The sequence below is a fragment of the Notamacropus eugenii genome, chromosome 1 (assembly GCF_028372415.1).
Source record: "Notamacropus eugenii isolate mMacEug1 chromosome 1, mMacEug1.pri_v2, whole genome shotgun sequence".
NCBI lineage: Eukaryota > Metazoa > Chordata > Mammalia > Diprotodontia > Macropodidae > Notamacropus > Notamacropus eugenii.
In genome coordinates this window covers 295,274,656-295,298,901 of record NC_092872.1, presented here as the reverse complement: position 1 = coordinate 295,298,901, position 24,246 = coordinate 295,274,656, and the positions used below count along the sequence as shown (strand labels likewise).

At 36.3% G+C, this 24,246-nt stretch overlaps 1 protein-coding gene across 10 annotated transcripts in view; it reads left to right on the top strand.

Annotated features, from left to right (window-relative positions):
* The window catches only part of SIPA1L1 (signal induced proliferation associated 1 like 1), a 314,212-nt gene that overhangs the window by 168,188 nt on the left and 121,778 nt on the right, over nucleotides 1-24,246 (top strand). For all 10 annotated transcript variants that reach the window (XM_072629234.1, XM_072629230.1, XM_072629229.1 and 7 more), the window contains exons 6-8: nucleotides 681-811; nucleotides 6,028-6,216; nucleotides 22,019-22,193. In XM_072629234.1, the coding sequence (XP_072485335.1) occupies nucleotides 681-811; nucleotides 6,028-6,216; nucleotides 22,019-22,193 (495 nt within the window). The remainder of the gene's footprint in view (nucleotides 1-680; nucleotides 812-6,027; nucleotides 6,217-22,018; nucleotides 22,194-24,246) is intronic.

Below are 24,246 nucleotides of genomic sequence, written 5' to 3'. Positions count from 1 at the left end.
TGTGTGTGTGTGTGTGTGTGTGTGTGTGTGTGTGCGTGTGTGTGTATTATCTTTTGAATACCAAATCCTTACCAGAGAAATTTGATTCAAAGATTTTTTTTCTCTTTTGACCACTTCCCTTCTTATCTTAGGTATATTAATTTTATCTATATAGAATCCGTTACCTATTTCTATCTATTGTCATCCTGTTCTTTCTTAAAGGCGTCACCTCTTTAAAGAATCCTTCAGGTGTCACCTCTTTAAAGAATTCTTCCCTCATCCTATCTCTGTAACACCCAAATGAAACTGACTTCTTGTTATTGTTTTTTTTTCTAGCATTTTATCTTGCTCTCTCTCCTTGCCTCATTCCCACTCTGTCCTTTATTTATTTACCTGAGTGTCATCCTCCCTCTTAGATTATAAGCTCCTGGAGGGTTAGAACTGTTTCTTTTTCCAGTCTTGTATTTTCAGTCTCTAGCGCAGTACCCTGCACTTAATAGAAGGTTTTTTTTTTAATCCAGTTGGACCAGAATAACTGAATAAACCTTTATCTTCTTGGAATTACATTGGATATTTTTACATTTTGTTAAATATGTACATAGTCTTTTGGTATAGAATTTTTTTCAGTGTTGATTTTTGAGTAAGGCATGCTATTTCTACAACAGGGTGTTAAAATGGCTCTTTTTTTCATTTTGCTTTAGAACACTGGAACTATTTTGGAGCAGATGAGAACCTAGGCCCAGTGGCTGTGAGCATACGAAGAGAAAAGCCCGAAGAATTGAAAGAAAATGGACCACCATACAACTATCGAATAATATTCAGAACTAGTGAGGTAAACTATGAATGAGAGAGGCTTGTGGCTTCAAAGGAACTAGTAATAATTAGAACTGTTGTTGCATTGTCATTGAAGTTTTATCTAACATTGCATAAGTATTTATGTGACAATCCATTAGCTGTTTTTGAATATTTGTGTCAAAACATGTTAACATCATTCATGTGCCATACAGATTGTATGTAATATATCTACCTAACTTAATAATCAGTGATACATAGAAATAGCAACTCTTGCTCTACTCCTTCCCTCTTCACCATCTCTTCCTTCTAGCCATATACGTATCTAAGAATGAGAACCTGTTCATCATCAAAGATCCTGACATAACAACTACAGCTTAACATTTTTGAAGCACTTGTGAGATACCTGCAGTCCATTTTTTTTCTTTAGAACCCTGGCAGATGGTTAGAACAAGAAAGAGTCTTTCTATATTGTTGATGGAGCTCAGAGAGAATGTCAAAGACCAGACTAGAATACAGCTTTTCTGATTGCAAGACCAAGATTCCTCTGTTACTGTTAATTTCCACCCTCTGCATGCCTTCTCTAATCACCTCAGCTAAACATGTACTTTCTTTGTATTTGTATGGCACAAAGTTCATGTTGCTTGTATAACATTTATTATGTAACATAATGTTTGCACTGTCTCTCGAACCTTTCTTTGATTTATTATTGCCAGAAATTTCTAGTGTGGAATTTTAGAATATCTTTTTTTTACCTGCAGGTCCAGATAGCTGTCAATTGAAAAAACTAACAAGTATTCAGTATGTATTGAACATATAGGTGCCCAATTAGTGAGTAATAAAAGAAGGGACCAAGAAAGAATGAAAGAAAGGATGAAAAGGAAAAGCTGTTGACCTTGGCTTTGTATTTTGGGGTGGGACTGGTATCAGGAAGACCTGAGTTCAAATGCAGCTTCAAATATTTACTTAGCTGTAAAAGTCACTTAACTTCTCAGTTTCTTCATCTGTAAAATGGGGATAGTAATAGCGCCTGCCTCCCTGAGTTGTTGTGAAAATCAAATGAGATAATAATTGTAAAGTGCTTAGCACAATGTCAGCATTATATAAATGTTTCCTTTATTATCGTACCCAGTGCTTTAAGGCTTTACAAAATGTTTAACGTAGGTTTAAACCTCTTGACAGCCCTGTGAAGTTACTCCAGGCTATCATTAACTCATTTCACAGATGAGGAAACTGAGGCTCAGAGACTTTTTCAGCTAAGTGTCAGAGTCAGGTTTCTAAATCAGTTCTGTTAGACTCTGCTATATTCCCCACAGTAGGTATTCCAAATCTTTTCTCCCCCCTCTACTTTGCTTTTCCTCTAAGCTCAGGACATTACCTCACAACGTACTGGGAAAATAAAGGCTATTCGCAGAGAGTTCCATTTTCTCGTTTACACAGTGTATAGTAGTAGACATTGAACAAATGTCTATTGATGTGAGTACAGATTCCGCTTCCTTTCCCCACCCCACAAAAGAACAGTCTTTTCTTGTCTCTGCTTATTTTTGAGGTTCTTATTTCTTATTTATAATTCTCGCTGTTCCCTCTACTTCTCCATTCTTAATTTATCTGGAATGCGTTTGTGAATATGTTGGCCTTTGATCTCCTGCTACCCCTGTAACTCTTCCTGAAGCTCCATTGAGGGGTACTCTGCTTCCACCGAATTCCTAGAGATTATTTGTAGACCCACTTTCTTTAGCCTTTGGTATTAGAATAACCAGTTCAAATGAAGTTCATCGAACACAATTGTTTTTTGTTGGAGCTTTATTTTTATAATTACTTCAAATTCAGCTTGTTGGCAGATGCAGACCAAATGTGGAACTATACATTCTTTGAACTATAATTTTTGGTTTCCCACGGATTAGCAATAGTTGAAAAGTTCCAGTTGGTGATGTTGCATTACTGTAATCTTCAACAAACTGGGAAAGAGTTAGGCAGGATGTTTTTTAAGACCCCTCTTTACCATATAAACCTGTTATAACAATGATGTTGATGACAGGTTGTCTGCGTTATTGTGAGAAATCTTCTGGGAAGTCAGTTCAGTGTTGATCCAACCGACATTCATCTCTAACACTACCACGACTACTGATAACAGCCACAGTAATCATCACTAATATTTATATAGTACTTACTGTGTGCCAGGAACTGTGCTAAACGTTTTACAATTATTACCCCATTGGGTCCTCACAACAACCCTGGGACTAGGTACTCTTATTAACTTCGTTTTACAGGTGAGAAAACTGAGGCAAACAGAGGGTAAGTGACCTTTCTGAGGTCACACAGCTGATACACATCTGTAGCTTGATTTGAGCCTGGGTCCTCCTGACTCCAGTACATACAGTGCCTCCTAGAACACTAACCCTAAAAAAGCTAGCACTAACCTGTAAGGAATAGAGAGGCGTTCTGGAAGATGTAATGCTTGAATGGAATCTTAATGCTAGAAACAATAGAGAGCTATAGAATTTATTGAGCAGAAAGGGGACATGGTCAGACTTGACAGCTGAGTGTGAAGGATCTATTGGAGTGGGTAAAGACTTGAGGGAGAATGATCGATGTGGAAGCTATTGCAGTAGTTTGGACATGGGATAGCTGACAGAGAAAGAGATACATATGAGATGCTATGGAGAAATAATGTAGGAGATACGGCAATTGATGAAATAAAGTATGGGATTTGTGAAAGAGAGGAGTGAGGTTGTGAACCTCAGGGACTAGAAAGATGGTTGTCCCCTTGATAGTAATAGGGAAGTTCAGAACAGGGGAATATTTTGGGGGCAAGATAATGGCCTTTTATGGACATGTTGAATTTGAGATGCTTACAGGGCATCCCATTTGTGATGTCCTGAGGCATTTGGTTGTGTGAGGGACTGGGACTCAACAGAGGGACTAGAATTGGATAAATAGATTTGGAAATAATCTGCATAGAGTTAATTGTTTAATCTACCTTTTCATTTGCATGAAATCCTTTTAGAATAAAAACTAGTAATATTGTAGTTGGATTACTACCATAACTGTATATTTGTTGGCCATTTAATGAAGAGGAAGGGTGAATCCAAATAGAGCTATCAGATGCAATAAATAATATACCTTACTTTTGTTGTATCACTGTATTTATTTTTCAATCATTTTTCCATGTATGGTCTTATATGCTTTATGAACATCCTTATGAAGTAGTCAGTAGGGAGATTGTTTTCCTGACTTTATAGATGAGAGTCTGTAGTAGGGTATCAGTGATGTTAACAGATTTAGTCACAACATGAGTAAATGGAGGAGCTTCCTAATCTCAGACTGGTAGTCTTTCCATTAAGCCGTCTCCTGTATGTTATCAGGGAGTCACAACATATTGTTAGGAACAGATTTTTACAGATGAGGAATTTGAGGTAATCAGAGGTTAGTGACATGCCCAGGGTAACATACTTGGTGGGTATCTGAGGCTTAATTTGAACTCAGGTCACCTGATTTCAGTTTCGTGCAAGCCATTTTCACATTGGAGCACAGAGACTTTTTTGACTGACTTTGTTCTCTGAAAGACATGGGCCTCATCATTAACACTAATGACTTGGAAATTACCAGGAGCAAAAGTAATTATGTAAAAAGAGGGTCATTCTTTTCTTTTTCTTTCCCCATAGACTTCATCTTTTGTCCTGTTGCCCATGATGCAATTAATAAAATACTAGGCTAGTTTCTAAATAGAGAATGTTTGTGGCCTCAGTTCCTGTGGTCTATTACAGAAAAAAACAAAAGACCAAAATAGCTGAGTTATTCCACTATTCCCATGTGAAAAAGAAAGGATCAGAATTAGATATTAAATACTAAGAACAAAGTTTTTCACGTCATCAGTACGGTGTGAAAAATTGCATGCAAATGAAAGTGGAAATATGCTAATCAGATATGCACACTACAAATATCACAAGTCTCTTCCTCAGGTATGAAGATTAATATAAGCCAGCACATCGATCATATCTTTTCCAAAGTCTTTTTCTCTTCTCCGTAGGCAATATTTAACTTAGATTAACAACAAGTGGTACATGGCATTTCCTGGGAATTAAGACTCCATTGGGGTTTACGCCTGAGGAGCATTAGCTCTTCCTGAGCTTGTCCTTAATACTTAGGAATTTCCCTTTCACTCTTTTGTTAACTTCGATGCACATTCCATCTGAAGAGAAAGAAGACCTTTTAAGAAAAAGGGGAAAGGACAAAAGATGTTTATATTTGAAATCTGTGCTGCTAACTTGTTCTACTTAGATTAAAATTAGTATCGTCTTAGTGAGACAGCTTTGAATAAAGCTAACATGGCATTTTTGGTTGATCACAATTCAATGAAAACGTAGTTAAGTGCTGACTGTGTACAAAACACCATATCGTGGGCTTGGGGAGAATACAAAGTTTAGTTATAATACAATTTTTACCCTCTTGGATGTCTTAGTTTACAGAGAAAAAAAAACATTATTGCATTACACAGTGTTTTATCATTAGTTCATTTAAGTTACAAAAGAAAATGCTCTGTAAATTTGATAGATAAGGTTGTTATCAGTAGGTGGAAGCTAAGAAGAAAGGGAGAAAGGGGAAAGATTAAGCAGAGATTAATAAAGAAGGTGAGATTTTGTTTGGCTATGCAAAGGTGGCTTTAAATAGAATTTTTATTCAAGGAAGCAAAGACCAAAGACTGTGAAGCAGAATGTTTCAGATATAATGAATTGTGTGAGCAAAGGTGAGACATGAAAGCTCAGTCATTGTGTTTCTGAGGAGCTGGAAGTGGTCTACTTTGGCTGGAGGATAATGTTTGTTGTGGGGGAAGGAGTAATATAAGTTTGAAAATGTAGGATGGTGCCCAATTGTGGGGTGCCTTAAATGCTACTAGGTTTTGAAACTCAGTAAGGTGATAGTCAGCCATTTAATTTTTTTTAATTTAGTAAATTATTAAATTGTATTTTATTCTCATCTTGTACCTTTCTGGATACCCCATTTTAGGTTGTTTTGACTTTGTCATTCTTAAAATATTGCCCTGTCTTCATTCATAAATATTAACATACACTTCTTCTTAATGCCATCTCTTTAATTCTTCTTCCCTTCTCTATTTAACCTGTCAAAAATAATCCATCTGTCCCTAAACATGCAGCTGTATGACTTGGTTAAGACCATCAAATTATATAATTGAAAACCTGTGAGATATATCAGCATGTTGGGCAGTCCTTACCGGAATGCATTTCTTTCTTCTAGCTCCTGACATTAAGAGGTGCTGTGCTAGAAGATGCCATCCCTTCAACTGCAAAGCATTGTACAGCTCGAGGACTACCTTTGAAGGAAGTGCTTGAGCATGTGATTCCTGAGCTCAATGTTCAGTGTCTGAGGTTGGCCTTTAACACCCCCAAAGTCACAGAACAACTCATGAAACTAGACGAGCAAGGGGTAAGTGAAATTCTGGAAGATAAAGTTTCTTTATTAATAGTAGAATTAATTTGTTGTTATTAATGTACTTAAGGTATGTCATTCCTTCTAGGAGAGAGGGAAGGGACTGGTAAATATGTAACAAAGTAAACAAGTTGTTATTCTGAGCCTCAGGGAATGATATTAATTGAACATAAAATACTCAAGGGAGATCCAGTGAATGTGGACCTTAGGTCACCTAAAAGCTTGAATTCAGTGGAAACTGTAATATATAGATAAAAATGAAACCAGAAAAGAAACAATTGGGTTTTGCTTATGCTAGGCCAATTGAAGTAAGGCCTAGTCTTAACCCTCAGCTGATGAGAATCATTAAGACTGGCATTAGAAGTCATCCAGATTTCTGTATTGTCAGTTCTACTTTTTGTGTTATTTTTGTTTTTATTTTACTCCTAGATACCATTAATGTCCCTTGTAAACAGCTCGGCTTGCTTTTATTTTTTTTTCTCCTTAGGTAAACTAAAGGGAAATAGTGCTTATATGGTGGGAATAATGCTAGATCAGAAGTCACAAGAACCTTGGCTTGACTTTCTTTTTTCATTTTAAACTTAAATACATAATAAGAAAAGGGAAAAACCCACACTGTCATGTGCACAGCAGAATATAAAAGAGGATTCAAAATATACAGCAATAAATTTCCACTTCAAGAAAGCCTATATAATAAATACTGTGCATTGTGTTAAAGCTGTCCATCTTTTCTTTTCTTTCTTAAGTTTTCTTTTCTTTTCTGTTGTGTACTTTTTAACTTTGTTCTTTTTTCACCCTTCTTCCCTCCTCCCCCAGGTTAGAATAAGTGCAGATACACACACACACACACACACACACACACATACATACATACATACATACATACATACATATATATATATATATATATATATATATATATATATGTATACAAAGATATAGATACACACACTCACACTGTAGTTGGGTCTGGTGTTCCCTTAATCTTCCCCAGCTCAGACTCACATTTAGACTCCCTTACTCTGGGAGGTGGAAGTTGGGCCTGAGACTGCCCCAAAACTCAGCTAACCTGAGGGCTCACAGCTTGTTGTTTAACCAGATCTAGCCTGGAGGTGTTTACTCTTCACAGGGATCAAACCTTGTCCTGGGATGAGACTGCTGCTGTGGGTGCTGGCAATCAAGGATAACATGGATAAATGATACTTCACTGATTCATCAGATCTAATCGTATCAAATGTGGGTACTCCCTAGAAAGGTGGTCATTACAACCCATCCATATGTTCTCATGTCTTCCTTAAAATCAGGGCCACCTAGCATGCTTGTGGACTTCCTCTGGATCTCTTGCCCTTTTGTTGATTCTAGGACAGCACATGTGTCCTCCATTTGTTATCTCTTCCTTTTAATATGTGATTAGCCACCTCCCTTCTAATAGCATATGTCCTAGCTGATACATTTTTACTACTTTGTGCATTGATTCATTATTCCTACTGTGTTGCAGGCTGTCTACACCTGCCATATATCTTTCCACTGTGCTTTGGTTCACCTATAATTTTTATTTCTCAGGGACTGTTCACCACCCAAATGTCTTTACTAGAAGCATATGGGATTTCCTTTTTGGGAGAAGCTTGAGGTCATTTTAAGTGCTGCATTATTCTTCCTAAACCTAATCTACTCCATTTTTTTTCTCCTGCTCAGTTGAGAGCCCAGTTCATTGCCTATTTTTGTCGTCCATCCAAGATATATGTACTGATGGATCAGCTTAACAGGCTGTCTGTCCCTTAGCATATCATGGTCCGGACAGTGGACAGTCTTTTTCCTCGTTTTCTCTGATGTAGATTGTTAGGTCAAACTCTTTTGAGAGATTCTGGATCTCATTTAGTAGACCCTACAGTGATTCATGGCTTATTAAAATCAGCACAAGGCAGTCCACTAAGGGGAACTTTTTCAGAACCTTATTGCCCTCAATAAAGCATTGCTGTTCCATTTGGACTTTCTGCTAGATCGTCCTTAAGATAGTGATAAGCAGATATGACGTGTACATTTGTTTGTTTTGTGCTTTGCTTGATCATCAAACAAAACTGTCTTTTTTGTTGATCAGATTACTTACCCAGTAATCTTGGATGAACACCATATGCACAGAAGACATTGTGGGGAGAGACATTAAAGCAATATTTTGCTCTATTGGATCTGATTTTTTTTAATAGCAAACAGTAAACACAGCATCATCTTTTATCTTTGCAGCTTTCTGTCAGCTATATGATAGTAGATTTGAAAATATAATTTGTAAAAGCCTGACTGTCCTTTCCCTCATTTTCATCAGTGATGCTCATGATAGATTCTTCACATAACACAGTGTAAAGGAACAACCAGTTCTAACTTACTTATGACATTGACAGCCTTGATGATCTTGAGCTAGTCACTTGACATCCCTGGGCCTCAGTTTCCTTATCTGTAATCTTAAATTTGTTTGCATCTGATACCCTTTCCAGCTCTAGATTTGGAATCTGAAATGCTTGTAGAAGTGAGAAAGTAGATGTATGGACCTCTATTAGCATCTTTGATTTTTTTTTCTTAATGATTTGGTGTTTTTGCTCTCTCTCAAATATCTTAAGCCTCTAAATCCCTCAAAACTGGTTTACCTATATCATGGGTTTTCACTGGTTATACTTAAACTTACCTAGCTATTTTTCTTTGTTTTCTTTAGTACCATTTTTACTTTCTCATGCAACACTTTAGAAACTAAAATATTAGAATGCAGATGTGATAGTGCACTGTTATAAATCAGAAGTTTTGATGACTCTTAACAAATTTATTTTTGTCTATCACTCCCCCTTTCAATTTTCAGTCCCATATGTTTCTGGGATAATATGGATCCTTTGAGTCTTTGAACAAGCTGTTTTGGTAAAATTAATTTTTTACTTAAACATTTTTATTTTTTCATAAGATGGTGCTGCTCATAATCTTCTAACATCCTTCTCCATAAAATACTACAAATGAGATTATATTCTAAACCCTGGCCAAGATAATGAGTGCTTGCTGGTTGAAGTCGTTTTTAGGCATTTTGGCCTTATTATTTTGATGAACGCTTTACATTAATTAAAGTAATGTTAGTAATGGTGATAACTTATGTCAGTTTCTATTCTTTTAACCATTTGACATTTTTCTGTGATGTTTGGTATTTTTCATGTCTAGTGCCCTCTCACTCAGAAAGGATTAATGATATTATAGGTATGAGATTTCTGTGTAGTGTACAATCCTTTGACCTCATTGCTTTCTTAATTCAGTCGTGAATTCCAACCACATTTGCACTGTCTTCCTATATGTTTATCTTTGCAAATGAGTCATTTAGTAACTGTGTATGTGTGTGTGTCTGTGTATGTATTTATGTACGTATGTACATATATTTAAATATAATTTTAAAAGTGTTAACCAAGATTTCTTTAGAATTTTTTAGCTTTATATCCTCTGCAATACTTCTTTCCATATTAGCTGAAATTATATTCATGGTAGTCCTTTTTCAGATACAATTAGCACTATTTTAGTTAAGGTAATATTTACAGGTAGACTAGAAACTTTGTGACCTCTGCCCCCTTTCTTGTTACTCTCATAATCCTCTGTAGAAGTAGAAAAAAGGATATGTAGCACTGATGATTTTTCTCATTTCTCTTTGTTTCAGAGGTTACCATAGCCAAAGAATTTACCATGTAGCGGTAAGCTTGTTCTTAGCTTGGTGAGCTTTTCTGTACTTAGCTAGGCAAGACCTCAGAAAGTAGATGGAGTCTAAACTGGGACTACATGTAAAACTGTTCCAGCATAAGGATACCAGCATACCTCAACGGAGGTAGGGATTTGCTCTGGCATAAACTTCTAAAATCTAGTCATCTGAGTACCAGAACAAGGCTTTTAAATGCTATGTTTATGGAAAATAGGTAAATTAGAATTGATAAGTAATGCCAAAGCCAAATTTAAACCAGTAATTCCATCTAGCTTGCTATGTTTCCATTAGAATAGAAGGATATTTTTTCACTTTTAAGTTTTCCATAGGAAAAGAAATACCCTGTATTTATTTGTTTGTTACTTGCTTATATAAAAACTCATCTAAATTTAATTGTGTAATCAGTAGAGGATTTTTCTGATATAATATTATATCTCTTCCAGTTTAAAAACATCAAAAAATCCAATTTTAAAAAATCAATCCATTATAACAGTCCTTTAACCTACCTCCTTTAGTAGTTCTTATTTTTAAATCTAACGATGTTGATCCTTGCTTTATTGTGGGTAGTGCATAAAAGAGTAGCAGCATTTTTAAAAAACCCAAATATTGATACTTTAAAAAAAAAAGGGAAATCTATCCATTATTGAATATCATTTTGTGAACAATTGGATACTTGAATGTAGTATTGAGTTTTTTTATGTATAATCACATTAAATATAGTGTCACAATTAAATATAAAGTCAGAAGACAATACCTGGAACATAGCAAGTGCTTAATAAATGTTTGCTGAAATATTATTACACAACATATGAAGACAACCCAAAGTTTTAGTGAAACCTTTCAGTATGAGTCAGCAATGTAAGAGTAGTCCAGAAATTAGTATGCTCTTAGACTTCATTATTAGAAGCATTATGTCCAGCATCACAAAGTTTATAATGCTACTCTAATTTTGTTTGAACAACAAACAACAAACAGTTGTCTGACTCTTTGTGACCCTATTTGAGATTTTCTTGGCAAAGATACTGGAATAGTTTGCCATTTCCTTCTCCAGCTTATTTTATAGATGAGAAAACTGAGGCAAATCCGTATTTTGAGTGACTTGCCCACAGTAACACTGCTAGTAAGTATCTGAGGTCAGATTTGAACTTAGGAAGACGAATCTTCCTGATTTCAGGCTCAGCACTCCATCTACTATGTCATCTAGCTGCCCAAAACCTTAGACTTAGAACTTAGACCAGTTCAACTTAATAAATGTTCATTAAGTACCTTCTCCATTTAAGGAACTGTGCGACCTATACAGGATGCAAAACCAAAAACAGAATGGTCCCTGCCTTCAAGGAATTTATATTCTATTGAGTAGGTCTGTTTTTCATCTCAGATATTATATTAAATTCTAAGACCTACATTAAAAAACTGGAGCCTGGCCAAAGGAATAATGGTCAAAGTGTTATAGAGACTTGAAATCTTGCCGTACGAAGATTGTACACATATTTTGCTAGAGGGAAAGAGGTCCCTGGGAGGGTACATTATTGTTGTCTTTAGACCTTTAGGGAAAATCATGAATTCCAGTGGCTCCTATCTCTAGAATCAAATATAAAATTCTCTTTTTGGCATTCAAAACCCTTCATAACCTGGCCTCCTCCTTTGGTTACAGTGTTCATCTTCACTCCTCTCCATTTTTCCTACTTCTTTGATCCCGTGACATTAGCCTCCTTGCCTTCTATTTAATTTTTTCATTGTCAGGTGACAGATAGTCACCAGCTACATGGTTTCCAAATGAAACAAGTGCCGTGGCATCAAAGCTGCGCTCTTAGCCCTCCTGTTCTACTAGTCTAGTCATTAATGAAACAGAAGGAAAGCAGAATTCCTAAGCAGCAGTACAATTGAAGTGAATGACCTGAATCAGGGGCAAGAAGGTTTTATGTTATGGTATAAATAAATCCTTTGAAAATTAATAGAACAGCCTCAGGCAGTGAGGTATAGAGGCTCAGAATTGGGAAAGCTCATTTTAAAAAATGCCTTAAACGTCTTGTTTTCATTGTACTTTTCTTCTGTTGTCTTCTTCTCTCAGATGTTAAATCAAGCCTATATAGACCAGTATTGCCTACCAGTAAGAAAGCAGCCAAAATATTTAGCAGCAATTCCTTCCTATCGAGTCATAAGGGTAGCATAGATTGGGGAAAAGAATTCCAGATGATGAATCTAAAAAATGTGCCATCTTAGAGCTAACTAGACTATAGAGATAGGAAACTGCCTTTTAAAGTTGATAATAGTTAGGGACTATATCTATGGGTATCTTTAAGGACCTTGAAGCATCTTTCTGGGCTCAAAGTTTTGTGCAGTTAGTTTCAGTTTTCTGGAATAGTCATGTTTCAGACTAAAATAGAGAGAAGGGGTCAACTTCATTGAGGAAGTGGGGCACAGTTTACTATGGATGCACCCTCCCTAGCCTGACAGCCATCAAAGTCAGGCCTCAACTTTTCCAGCTTTTCTTCATTATTTCCCTTTGAATGGGCTGTTTTCTATTCCCCAATAGGGAAGCATCATAGGTCCTTCTTGAGTCCTTGTTTTCACAGGGATACATCCCCCCATGGAAGCCAAGTATCCTGAATTTACATAGCTGTGTATGTAATATCCCATCAGTAGTACATGGGGATAGGGGACTCTTTTTCTTTTTGTCATTGTACCTCTACATTTTAACTCAGTCAAGTATATTCCTGATAAATACTTGCCACTAGATGCTTAAAATGCAGCTTTTTCTTCACCTCTGCCTACTAAAATTCTTCTTACCCTTTAAGTCTTAGTTCACATAGTATCTCTTCCACAAAGCCCCCCCTCTGCTCCCTTCGTTAACTGTATTCCCTTTTTTCATATAATGTCAGACCTTTTTTCTATGTCTCTTTCTTGCCCCTGTCTTGTATTATTGGACTTTTCTATGCATATTTCATCTATTTTAGTAGACTGTAATTTCCTTGAGGCCCAGACTTTGACATTTTTTCAGTTTTGTATTCCTATCATCTCCATAAATGCTTTGGATAAAGAAGGTGCTGAGCAGGCATTTGTTGAATATAAGTGAATGCACAGTTATGTAGTAGGAGAACCTGTGGGAAGGAAGTAACATGCAGTTATAGGGTCAGAGTTACATGGGACAATATGCAATTTGTATGAAAGAGTTTTTGATGGATAAAGGAGCAGACTAAAATGGATAGTGGAGGGACCTAAATGGAAAAGGACATGGTACCTGCTTTTAAAATATCTATAAATTGTATTAAACTTTTACTTCCTCAATGAAAGTATAAATAAAACTCAGTTGATAAATATTTGAAGTAGAATTTACCAATTTACAAAATAGGAAATTAGTTAAACCTGCCTTTATTATGAAATGTCATGATATAGGCAAAGATGATTTCCACCAAATGTTGCGATACAGCAAAAATTTATCAGAATATAAAAGTTTTTTTTTTTTAATCTCTGAGGCCATAATTAAAAGATAATGCTGTACTTCGAATATGAAAATGAAGCTATAAGGATTGTTTTGCTACATTAACCTTCACCAAGGACTTTCTTTGATGCCTCATTTGGCATGGAGGGGACTCTTATTTTGGAAAACTCTGCCAATGGAATTCAAGATCCAGAAGTTTCTATTAACTTTGAAAGCTTGTAAATATTGACCCATCAATGGAAGTGTTTGTGAACAAAATATTACACTGAAGATAGTAGATTTTTATTTTTGACTACTACAACAAATGAAAGCCATTTACTAAAGTGTGGAAGGTCATACTTTGCATTAGTGGAGAGAGTAAAAGGCAAACTATACCAATATACCATTGTAGCAGATGATATCAGAGACTTTTTCAAGTTTTCAAGCACAATGGAATAGTTCCAAAAGTTAAAAATTGCTTTTACTTGTAATTGGAGGAAGAAAAGCTTTTGAGGGCTTTGTTTTTAACAGTAACACATGGAGAACACCTGATTGGTTTCTTTTATATTGCCAATCAATAAAGGGTTAACTATACAGACATATAATTTGCTTTTACTTACAAATTATAGATCCTGTTGTCTATGGATTTGTCTAATTTTAAATCTGTATTTTTGACTTTTACTTCCTTTTGGAATGATGTTTTATTTAAAATTTTACAGCCTTTTGAATTTTAAAATACTAAAATTTTCAGTTTAAAATAATATTTCTTTTTATTTTTCCTAAATGTGCCTCGTTAAGATTCAACAGGCAACCCCTATTATAATGTCTGTGTTCAGCATACCCTGTGTTATTGACCCTTAATCATATCCTCTCTCAGCTTTTGAATCCTAATTTCTAGATCAAAGAATCCTGACACTTTTAATTCATGTTTATATAGCAGCCATCTTCATCTCCTTGATTATTTAACATAGATAAGGAATAGAATTGGAAGGATTCTTAGAAATTATAGATTTAAATTTTAATTTGATTTAGGTATAGTGCTTTTCAGCTATACTCTAGATTTTTAAAAATATTTTTTCCTTCAATTACAAGTAAGACAATTTTTAACTTTCATTTTTAAAAATTATGAGTTCCAATCTCTCCCTCCTCCCGCTCAGTAAGCAATTTTACGTGTACACACACACACACACACACACACACACACACACACACATACACACACACACACACACACACACACACACTTTCTGTTTGAGAAGAGTAACAAGTTGTCTTATATCTTCTTTTCTCCTTTTTTTGCCTTAAGCAAACCTGCGATTCAGTTACATAAGAAACTGAGTTGGCAGGAGGGGAGGGGCCAGGAGGAGTGGAGGAAGAACTACATTCTACTAGTATTCTATAATGTATAATCTTGGAGAACTTCCTGGGACCCGTGAGAGGTTAATTGACTTGCCCAGGATCAGATCTCCAGTACAAAAGCAGAACTTGATGCTGACTCTCCATTCACTGTATGCTACCTTTTCATTATTTTGTTTCAAATATGCTTCCTGATAACACATAATATTTTTCTGGGAAGTCAATGCTTATTTCTTATTCCCTTTCCTGGAACATAATTGGCCCTTCAGAGCCCATTTGAATGTATCCTGTATGCTAAAATTGTGCTGGGAGCCATGGTGAGTACACATGCTTTATATGTATATCTTGGGAGTTACTGCAGCAGTTGTAATTGGAGGGCTTGGGTTTTAATCCTGCTAGTACTTTTGTAATCTTACACACATTACTAAAGCTTGACCTCAAGATTCAGCTTAACACTATATATGTTAGAGTGACTGGAGATGACCCAGGATGCACTGGGAGACCTTGGGTCCTTTAGACCAAGGTCTTTGCAGGTACTCACTTAGGGTGAGGTAACGCCCATTCATTGAATAGGCCTGTTTAAGAAGTAGCCAGGGCATGGTTCAGATGGCTCTAGAGGAGAAGTGCAGCTGGTGACCTGCACAGCTCTCCCTCACTCAAAACAAAATCAAGTGCAAGTCATGTCATCGTTTCTCTGATGGCATGGTCTTCTTCAGCAACAAAGGACAAACACAATCCTGTGAGTAGATGGAGCTGACTGAATGCTAGCTGGGGAACTCACCTCCTCCTCTCCTGTCTGCCTCCCCCTCCCCTTCCTTCTCCTCTCCAAAGGAAGGTAAACTTGGATGGCCAAAAGATGCCCAGTTGACTTGGGTTTTACTGGCTACTTTCCTATCTCTCCTCTCTGCTGTCCTCTCCCAGAATCTTAAACCTACTGCACTCTGAAACTGGGACTCCATTGGAGCCCTGCCTGAGGACGTCTCTGCACCCTCCTAGATTGAGAGTGATTATCAGTAGTAAATGTTGCTGTTTCCCACTCAGCCAGATGTCTTTCTTTTTCTTGACTTCATTAAAAGGGCCATGCCCTGGCTACTTCTTAAACAGGCCCATTCAATGAATGGGCATTGCCTCATCCTAAGTGAGTACCTACAAAGACCTGGGCCTAAAGGACCCAAAGTCTCCCAGTGTATCTTAGGTCATCTCCAGTCATCCTGAGGAATATCTGATCACTGGATTCAGATGGCTCTGGAGGAGAAGTAAGGCTGGTGACCTGCACAGTCCTCCCTCACTCAACAAAATCAAGTGCAAGTTATGTCATTATTTCTCTGATGGCATGCTCTCCTTCAGCAATGAAGGATGAACACAGTATGTTAGAGATTTACTTTAAGAAATTCAGATATGATTCCTTTATTTTCCACCTAAAGAAGGAAATTTGGAAGAAGATGTCATGAAATGAACCTGATTTTGGAATATGTCCTTTGTGTCATGCCAAAAACTGAAAAAAATATATTTTTAAAAATATTATTTTACAGACATCTAAGTCAGATTTCTTCTTTTGAAATGTCCCTTTCTCCCTCAAATATGTCTTCTGTTAAAAGCAACTATAGTTTTTCTAGGTGCTCCTTCTCAGGATAAATTGCCTAATAGACACATTTTTCCTCATGATAGTGAAATTGTTCGTCACCTTGTCACCTTCTTTACACTGTAATTCATCTAGAAGAATTATTTAAGGTAATTGTCTTACAAGTGAGGAGCACACCAATATGAAATACTATCACTAAAATACTGAGATTTCTGTTTTTTTTTAATTTCATCACTTAATTATATGTTTTAAAAATTATGTGAAATAAAAAAGTTCTCTCAAAAATAACTAAAAATCAAACATTGAGAATTTGGAATCAGTCAACAGTCATCAAGCATTTATTAAGCACCTACTATGTGCCAGACACTGCTGTGCTCTGGGAATTATTAAGGTAACATGAACGAACAACATCATTACATTGTTAGGCCAGCCACATCATGGAAAGGCTTTTCAGCAAAGATACAGCATTAATTCATTTGGGTGTGTTTATTTTGTTTGTATCCTGCATGTAGTGTTAGAGAAACTTATTCTGTTCCCTGTAGTGTGACAGAAGCTCCTTCCAAGCAAAAATTGTAGCATTTTTGTATTTATATCCTCCATAGTAGGTGTGAGGCAATTGATTGATTGAATGATAATCTTCAGATCTGATTGAATAAAGTTTTGTGGTTTCATAAGGAAATAAACACAGCAGAACTACTGCTGTTGCATGTCAGTTACATGATTGACGATATCAGCTACTGAAAATCAAAAACCTGCCTATTCTCATCTCTTTTTTTATTAAAGATATCTTTGATATGTATGTTGATCATTCACATAAAAAATTTGTAGAATTTTACTCATTTTGTAAGATTTTGAGTTTCAGATTTTTCTCCTCCCTTTCCTTTCCACCCCCTTCCCCAAGATGGAAATCAATCTACTATAGATTATACATGTACATAGATAGAATTTTAATAAGCAGATTTGTGGCTCTTGAATTATTGAGGTCCTCTCTGTCATTTTTTTTTTTGTTGGTGGTAAATCAGTTTTTTTTTTCCTATCCTTTTAGGTATCTTGAAAAGCATTCTTTTGAAACTGGATGTAGTTGGCATGGTCTAGCTGGTCTTTCAATCTTTAGTCTTAAACTGGTTATGCCTTGACATGCTGGTCTTCTTCATTTTGCAAGAGCAAATATTTGCTGGTACAGGCAGATTCAGAGCTTCTTTGGACTCCTTATTGTGATGCTTGCTTTACTTGGATTAAACTTCTGTAGGAAATGGTGGTTTTTCTTTACTTTTATACATTTCCCTTCTTTTCCAGCATCACTAGCTTATTTAGACAGGACAGTTGGAGGTGTTGTATTTGTATGCTGTGTTGCTTTCTGGCCTTTTTCCTTTTTTTTCTTTCTGATTTTGTTTTTTAACCTTGGTCCAATGAAATGATAACCTTACTATATAGACAACTAATCTGGAAAGGATCCCCCCAGGTCAGTAACTACTTGAATAAGTACATCAGTAACAGTTACTTTCCATTTAAGAGATGAGCAATATTGATTTTGTCGTAATGGTCAGTGTTAGTCACATCCATTGCTTTCTCACTCTCTTCTGGGAGAAGGCATTCATATTTCCCAATAAATAAGTGGTCAAGGGATTGGAATGAACACTTTTCAGAAAAGATCTGCTAGATGTAAATAACCCCATGAAAACACTCTCCAAATCATAATATGAAATGAAAACAAATAGGGTTTCACCTCCATGAAGCTGAGCAAAGATGACAACTAATTTATAGATTCCATGTTAAATAAATAAAATTGCCAGGGGTGGAAGTCATTTACTTCATAGAACTATACAAAAGGATGGACAAGGGAATGGTACTTCCAGACCTCAATTTATATTATGAAATCATCAAAACTTTTTGCTACTTATTAAAAAATAGAAAAGTAGATCAGTGAAGCATACGCGATATGTAAAAATAAGAAGCAGTTGAACTTAATAGTCTAGTATTCAATAACTGATGAATATAAACTACTTGAGAGAGAGTTCTATATTTGAATTAATTTTCAAGCATGGAAGACAGCCATTGCAAAGACATGATTGGTGATTGTTGTCCTTTGTTCTTAAAGAGTACAAAAATGACATCACTATGTTAGAGTCAAGTTACAATGCATCTGACCATGGCTGATCAGACCAGTAGGAGCTTAAAAGGCTCTACCACAGGTCTGGTACAAATAGCCCATGCGAACATTTGGGGTGGATACTCTTAATTTGTGAATCTCATGTTTCATTTGAGCTATTTGGATTCTGCTTTGCTCAAACAGCACTTCTCTGATGAGGACACCCCATGCTCGGCAGTCCTGTGCCAGTGTCTCTCATGTCACACAATCAGTTCCAAAGTTCTTGAGTGTCCTTCTGAGTGATCACTTCTGACCACCATGTGAACGTTTGCCCTCTTTGAGCTCTCCATAAAATAGGAATGCTGTGAAACTGGTATAGATTTTGCAATCAGAACCAATCTAGTCGATGAACCTTGTATGCCTAGCAAAAGGAATGAATGACAGATTCATGACAATGTGATTGCCGCTTGCAAACACATGGAAATTTGTGTGGATGTTTCAGCCAGTTTGACTAAATCACAGAGTAAGAGTAGGGCATAAAATACAGTGAGCTTGGAAAGATAGGTTAGGTCCTAAAAAGTTACATTAAGGAGTTTATATTTAATTCTGGAGGCAATAGGAAGCTGCTGAATTTTATAGAGCAAGGGATTCACATGCTTGTATGTGTGCTTAGATAAAATACCTTTGGGTACAGTATGGAAAATGGACTGAAGTGGGGAGACTTGAGGCAGGGAGACCAATTAGGAGGCTATTGTAATTATATAGATGAGAGTTAATGAGACTTTGAATTTAGGTGTTAACATGTAAAGGGAGAAAAGGCATCAGATTTAGGAGAAGTTATGGAGATAGAAACAGCAAGTTTTGACAACCAGTGTCTATAGTGAGGGAGGCTAAGGAGTCAAGGTTAATGCCAAGGTTACAAACCTGGGAGACTGGAAAAACAATAGTGCCTTTGACACTACAGTTTGGAAGAGGGTAGGGTTTAGGGAAAAAGAAATATGTTTTGGATATGTAGGATTTGAGATGCCTATGGGACCCTAATTTGAAATTTCTAATGTGCAGCTGGTGATGTGGGACTAGAGCACCAGGAGAAACTGGTGCATGATATGAAAATCTGAAGATCAGCTCTATAGAATTAATATAATTAAACCCATAGGAGCTAATCAGATCACCAAAAGGCAGTATATAGAAAGGAAAGAGAAGAGGGCCCGGAGGAGAGCCACCTTATGGAAGACCCACAGTCAGTAGGCATGATATGGATGATAAACTAGCAAAGAAGATTGAGGAAGAGGGGTTAATTGGTTTGGATGAGAACCAGAAGATTAGTGTCACAAAAAATTAGAAAGAAGAAAATATCCAAGGAGGGGGGGGGCGGGACAGCAGTGCCACGTTCAGTCAGTATATCAAGAATGAGAACTGAGCAAAAGACCTTCAGATTTGGCAAGTGAATCCTTTGATAACTTTGGAGAGAGAAGTTTCATTGGAGTGTTAAGGTTAGAAGCCAGATTTCAGAGGGGTGAGGGTGAGTGAGAAGAGAAGAAATGGAGCCAATGTGTGAGGACAGTTTTTTCTAGGATTTTGGCTGAAATGAAATCTAAGAGGATGAAAAGGTCTAATGAAGGGTTTATTCTAAGGAAGAAGGAAGACTTGAGCATGGATGAAGGTGATACAGAAGGTACCAGTCAATAGAGAGGTTGAAAATTAAATAAAGCAGAGATAATTGGAGTTGGCAGTTTGCTGGAGACTCCAGGAGGAGAGGAGATGGAAGAGTGCAGGTGGAGGCTTGATCTTGTTAAAAAGGGGAACTTCACTGTCAGAGTCTGGGGGAAAAGAAGACAGTGGAGGAGTGATAGCAAGGGGTTTAAACATAAAGAGAAGGAAAATGAGAGAGCTCAATACAGTAAAAGGTGAAGTCTTCAGAGGGAGAGGAGAGGAAGAGGTACAGGAGACTTGAGAGAAGAAAATCTTCTGTGAGCAGTGAGATGGGGAATCAGTTAGGGAGAAATAAAAAAGGGATGTCTCCAAGGTATAGAAGGGATTAACAAAAATGGACATTTCTCAGTGGATAAGTGGTTAAAGGACATAAACAAACAGTTCTAAAAAGGATTGCAAATTATTAACAACCACGCGAAAGATTGCTGCAAGTCTTAAAGACTTAAGAGAAATACGAATCAAAACAGCTTTGAAATTTCACCTCACTTCAAACAGATTGGTAAAATTACAAAAGATAGAAATAATGTTACAGGAGCTATGGGAAGATAGGAACACTAATATATTGTGGGTAGAGCTCTGAATAGGTTCTGTGATTTTGGAAAGTAATTAGAATTACTCTGCACTGCCTTCCCCCCCCCCAGACGACTAATGTCCACATCAAATGATCCAGAGATCCTTCTTCTAGTCATATATATCACGGAAGTCAAAAATAGAAGGAAAGGTCCCATATACCACAGTATTAATTATATTGTTTCTTTCAGTTGCAGACAACTAGAAATTAAAACTGATAGTGAATTTAATGGAATATTATTATGCCTTAAATAGCAATTAATATGAGAAACTTGGGAAGACAGATGAAACAAAAAGAACAATAAAACAAACCCAAACACTGGATAGTTACATTGACCAGTCTTGACCCCAGAGAAGAGTTGAGAAAATAAATCTTGCCCTCTACCTTTAGAAATGGGAACCGTGGCTGTAAATTGTCAGAGAGGGTTGATTTTTTGGTTTTTCTGAACTGTTTTCTTTTTCTATTAAAATCTTTGTTATAAAGAAAGACTTAGAACTGAGTGAGAAAAGGAGGAGTTATTTTTGGAAATGAATGATGTAAAACCAAAAGTCTTTAATAAAAAGTAGCACAGGTTACAATTAGATACTTAAATTTTTTAAAATGTTTGTTCTTTGACAAGTAATTATTTTATTCAAAAACTTCATCTGGCCTTTGGGGAAATAGAACTCAATCATTTGCATTGATATTAAGGACCATATTGGTGCCCCAACAATTTCGCCATTCAATACTTGGGAGAGAGAATCCTTTTCTGTTTGGAAAGTGGAAAGGAGATGGTGAAATTGTTAGGAATGAATATTTCCTTTCGTTTCAAGGTTTCTTTTTGCAAAATGGGCTTTACTTTTGAAAATCTATCACCTTGCCGACCACACATCCCTTTCCACCCAAAATCCTTGTGGAGAAAACACACATACATACACACACATGCATGTGCACAGACACACGCCTTCTGTTATAAAGCTGCCTTGTGTAACTGTTCTTTGTTGATGCTTGCCTGTAAACCATTAGCTGGATTCTTCCTTGCCAACATCTATTCTAGTGATACATACTTCCAGACATTTGACAGATGACATCCAGACAGTTTTAATTTATTTTTCTAGTCATTTCTATAATACATGAAGATAACCACTGATATATTTGAAATTCACAGCCCCAGTAAATAAGACCTGTGCTACCTTTATTGGGTGCAAAAATTGAAAAATAATGTAGAAGTACTCAGAAAAAAAAAAAGACTTACCTTTCATCAACTATTTTCGAGACATTTTTTTCTTAAGGAACCGGTTAAGTAAAAATAATAAACAGAATAGAATGGGCTCTGTATTTATTCAAATGCTTGGTATTACCTGTTTTCACAGTTAAGCTATCAGTTGAAAGTGGGGATCATGTATTGTAAATCTGGACAGAGCACCGAAGAAGAGATGTACAACAATGAGTCGGCGGGGCCCGCTTTTGAAGAATTCCTCCAGCTCTTAGGAGAAAGAGTTCGTCTCAAAGGATTCGAGAAGTATCGTGCTCAACTTGATACTAAAAGTAAGAGATAGTTTGATTTAGTAAACATTAAGTGCATACTGTACATAAAGCACAATGGAAGCCCTTGAGCAGGAATGAGACACAGATTTTAGATAATATATGGTACCCAGCTTTTATAGATAATTCTGTTACATAATATACCAAAAGCATATAAAGAAGTATAAACAAAGATATGAGATACAGGGATATTAGAGAGAAAGGTTGTTACTGACTGTTGGTCCTTGGAAAAAGTTTATCAAAGGAAGTCAGATTTGAGATTGGTTTTATCATTTAAAATTTTCTCTTTAAATATTTAAAAGAAATTTGAAAGAGAAGTGGGAGAGGGCTTTATGGGCATATGAAATGATTCAGCAAAGGTATGGAAGCAGGAGAATACAGGTCAATAGTACAATTTACTAGAGTATATAATAAATGAAAGAAATAATATTAGTATTAATAATAATAAAGTGTGGAGAGTCCCCAGATTGTGGAGGACTTTGAGTGACAAATGAGTTTGAATTTTACTCTCTAAGTAATAGCAAGCCATTAAATGGTATTAAATAGAGAAATTGCTTGACAAAGTATGCGTAAAGGTTCCCTGTGGTGTTATAGTTTAAAATATGCTTAAATCCTTCCTTCTTTATGACTGGTTTATATGTATTTTATTGTATAAACATACTCAGTGGATTTACCGCTTAGATCAGGAAGTGCTAGGGGTCAGAGGGTCAAGAGCAAAATCAGTTAGACAGTAGAATTTGTTCACCTCTTAGAAAACCCGAGAGGTCATCTAGTTCAGTTCTTATTTAAAAAACAAAAGTTTAATATGCCTGTGGCTGTCAAAAGCAAGGTAACAGGCTTTACTGAATATGTATTGGACTTGTACATGGATCATCAGTAGAAATGTACATAAAATGATGTAGTTGGTTGTGGTTGATTGACTTATAACCTTTAATTTCTCAATCCTGGTGCTCGCCTATGTAGTCAAGTTTTACATTATTTTTTCTATTTACTTCTTTGTACTTGTTTATTCTTTAGCCTTTTCCTTCTAAAAATTGTCATCAAAGAATTAGAAAACTTTAGAAGAGGATGGTACTATAGTGGCTATCTACCCTAACCCTTACTCCACGAGAAAATCCCCCCTATCACATATCTAACAAATGGTTACCCAGCTTCTTCTGGAAAACCTCCAATGAAGGGAGCATATTGTCTTGTTAGGTAGTATTTTTGTGAACTTCATATTTTTTAGGAAGTTTTTCTTGACATCAAGCCTAAATTTACCTCTTTGGTCCACTTTACTCACTTTTCTTTACTTTTCCTTTTAAGGACAAGCTGAACAAATCTAATCTCTCTTCCATAGGGTAGCCCTTCTAATACTTGACAAAGGCTACCATGCCTGCCACACCCAAGTCTCATCTTTTCCAGGTTATATTATATACATTCTCAGTTCCTCCAATCTGGCCTCATAGGACATGGATACAGTACCCTTTACCATCCTGGTTTCCTTCCTCTGGGTCCTCTCTAGCTTGTCAGTGTCTTTTGTAAACTCTGATATCCAGAACTAAGTATGAGTCTCCATAAATGATTTTACCAGGGCAGAGTATAGAGGGGCCATCACCTCTTTATTCCTTATTCCTCTCAATACATCCCAAGATCAAACTGGTACTTTTTTTCTGTGCAGTTGCTCTCTGTAATATCAACCTTTGTGGATCTAAATAGGTAGGTTTTCTCTTCTCCATCATCTTTATTTTAAAGTCCTTTTGATAGAACTTCTGAGATACCTCTGAATATCTTCTTATTAGTCTTGGTTTGGTGCACACTTATCACTATCCAGCATCTCTGTAATTTAAACTGGATGAAAAATCCATTTCCCATTCTCATACACCATCTTCTCAAGTTGTTCATTTCTCAGATCATTTTTCTCTTCTATATCTCTTGACTCCAGTGATGTGCAGTGAGAAAACAACCTGTGTCCCTATACCCCTGAGTCTTTTGTCCATGCAGTCTTTGGTAAAAAGTCTAGTTTTCTTTGACCAGTCTCATGTGTGGTCATATTTGTCTCCAGACATGAGTGGAA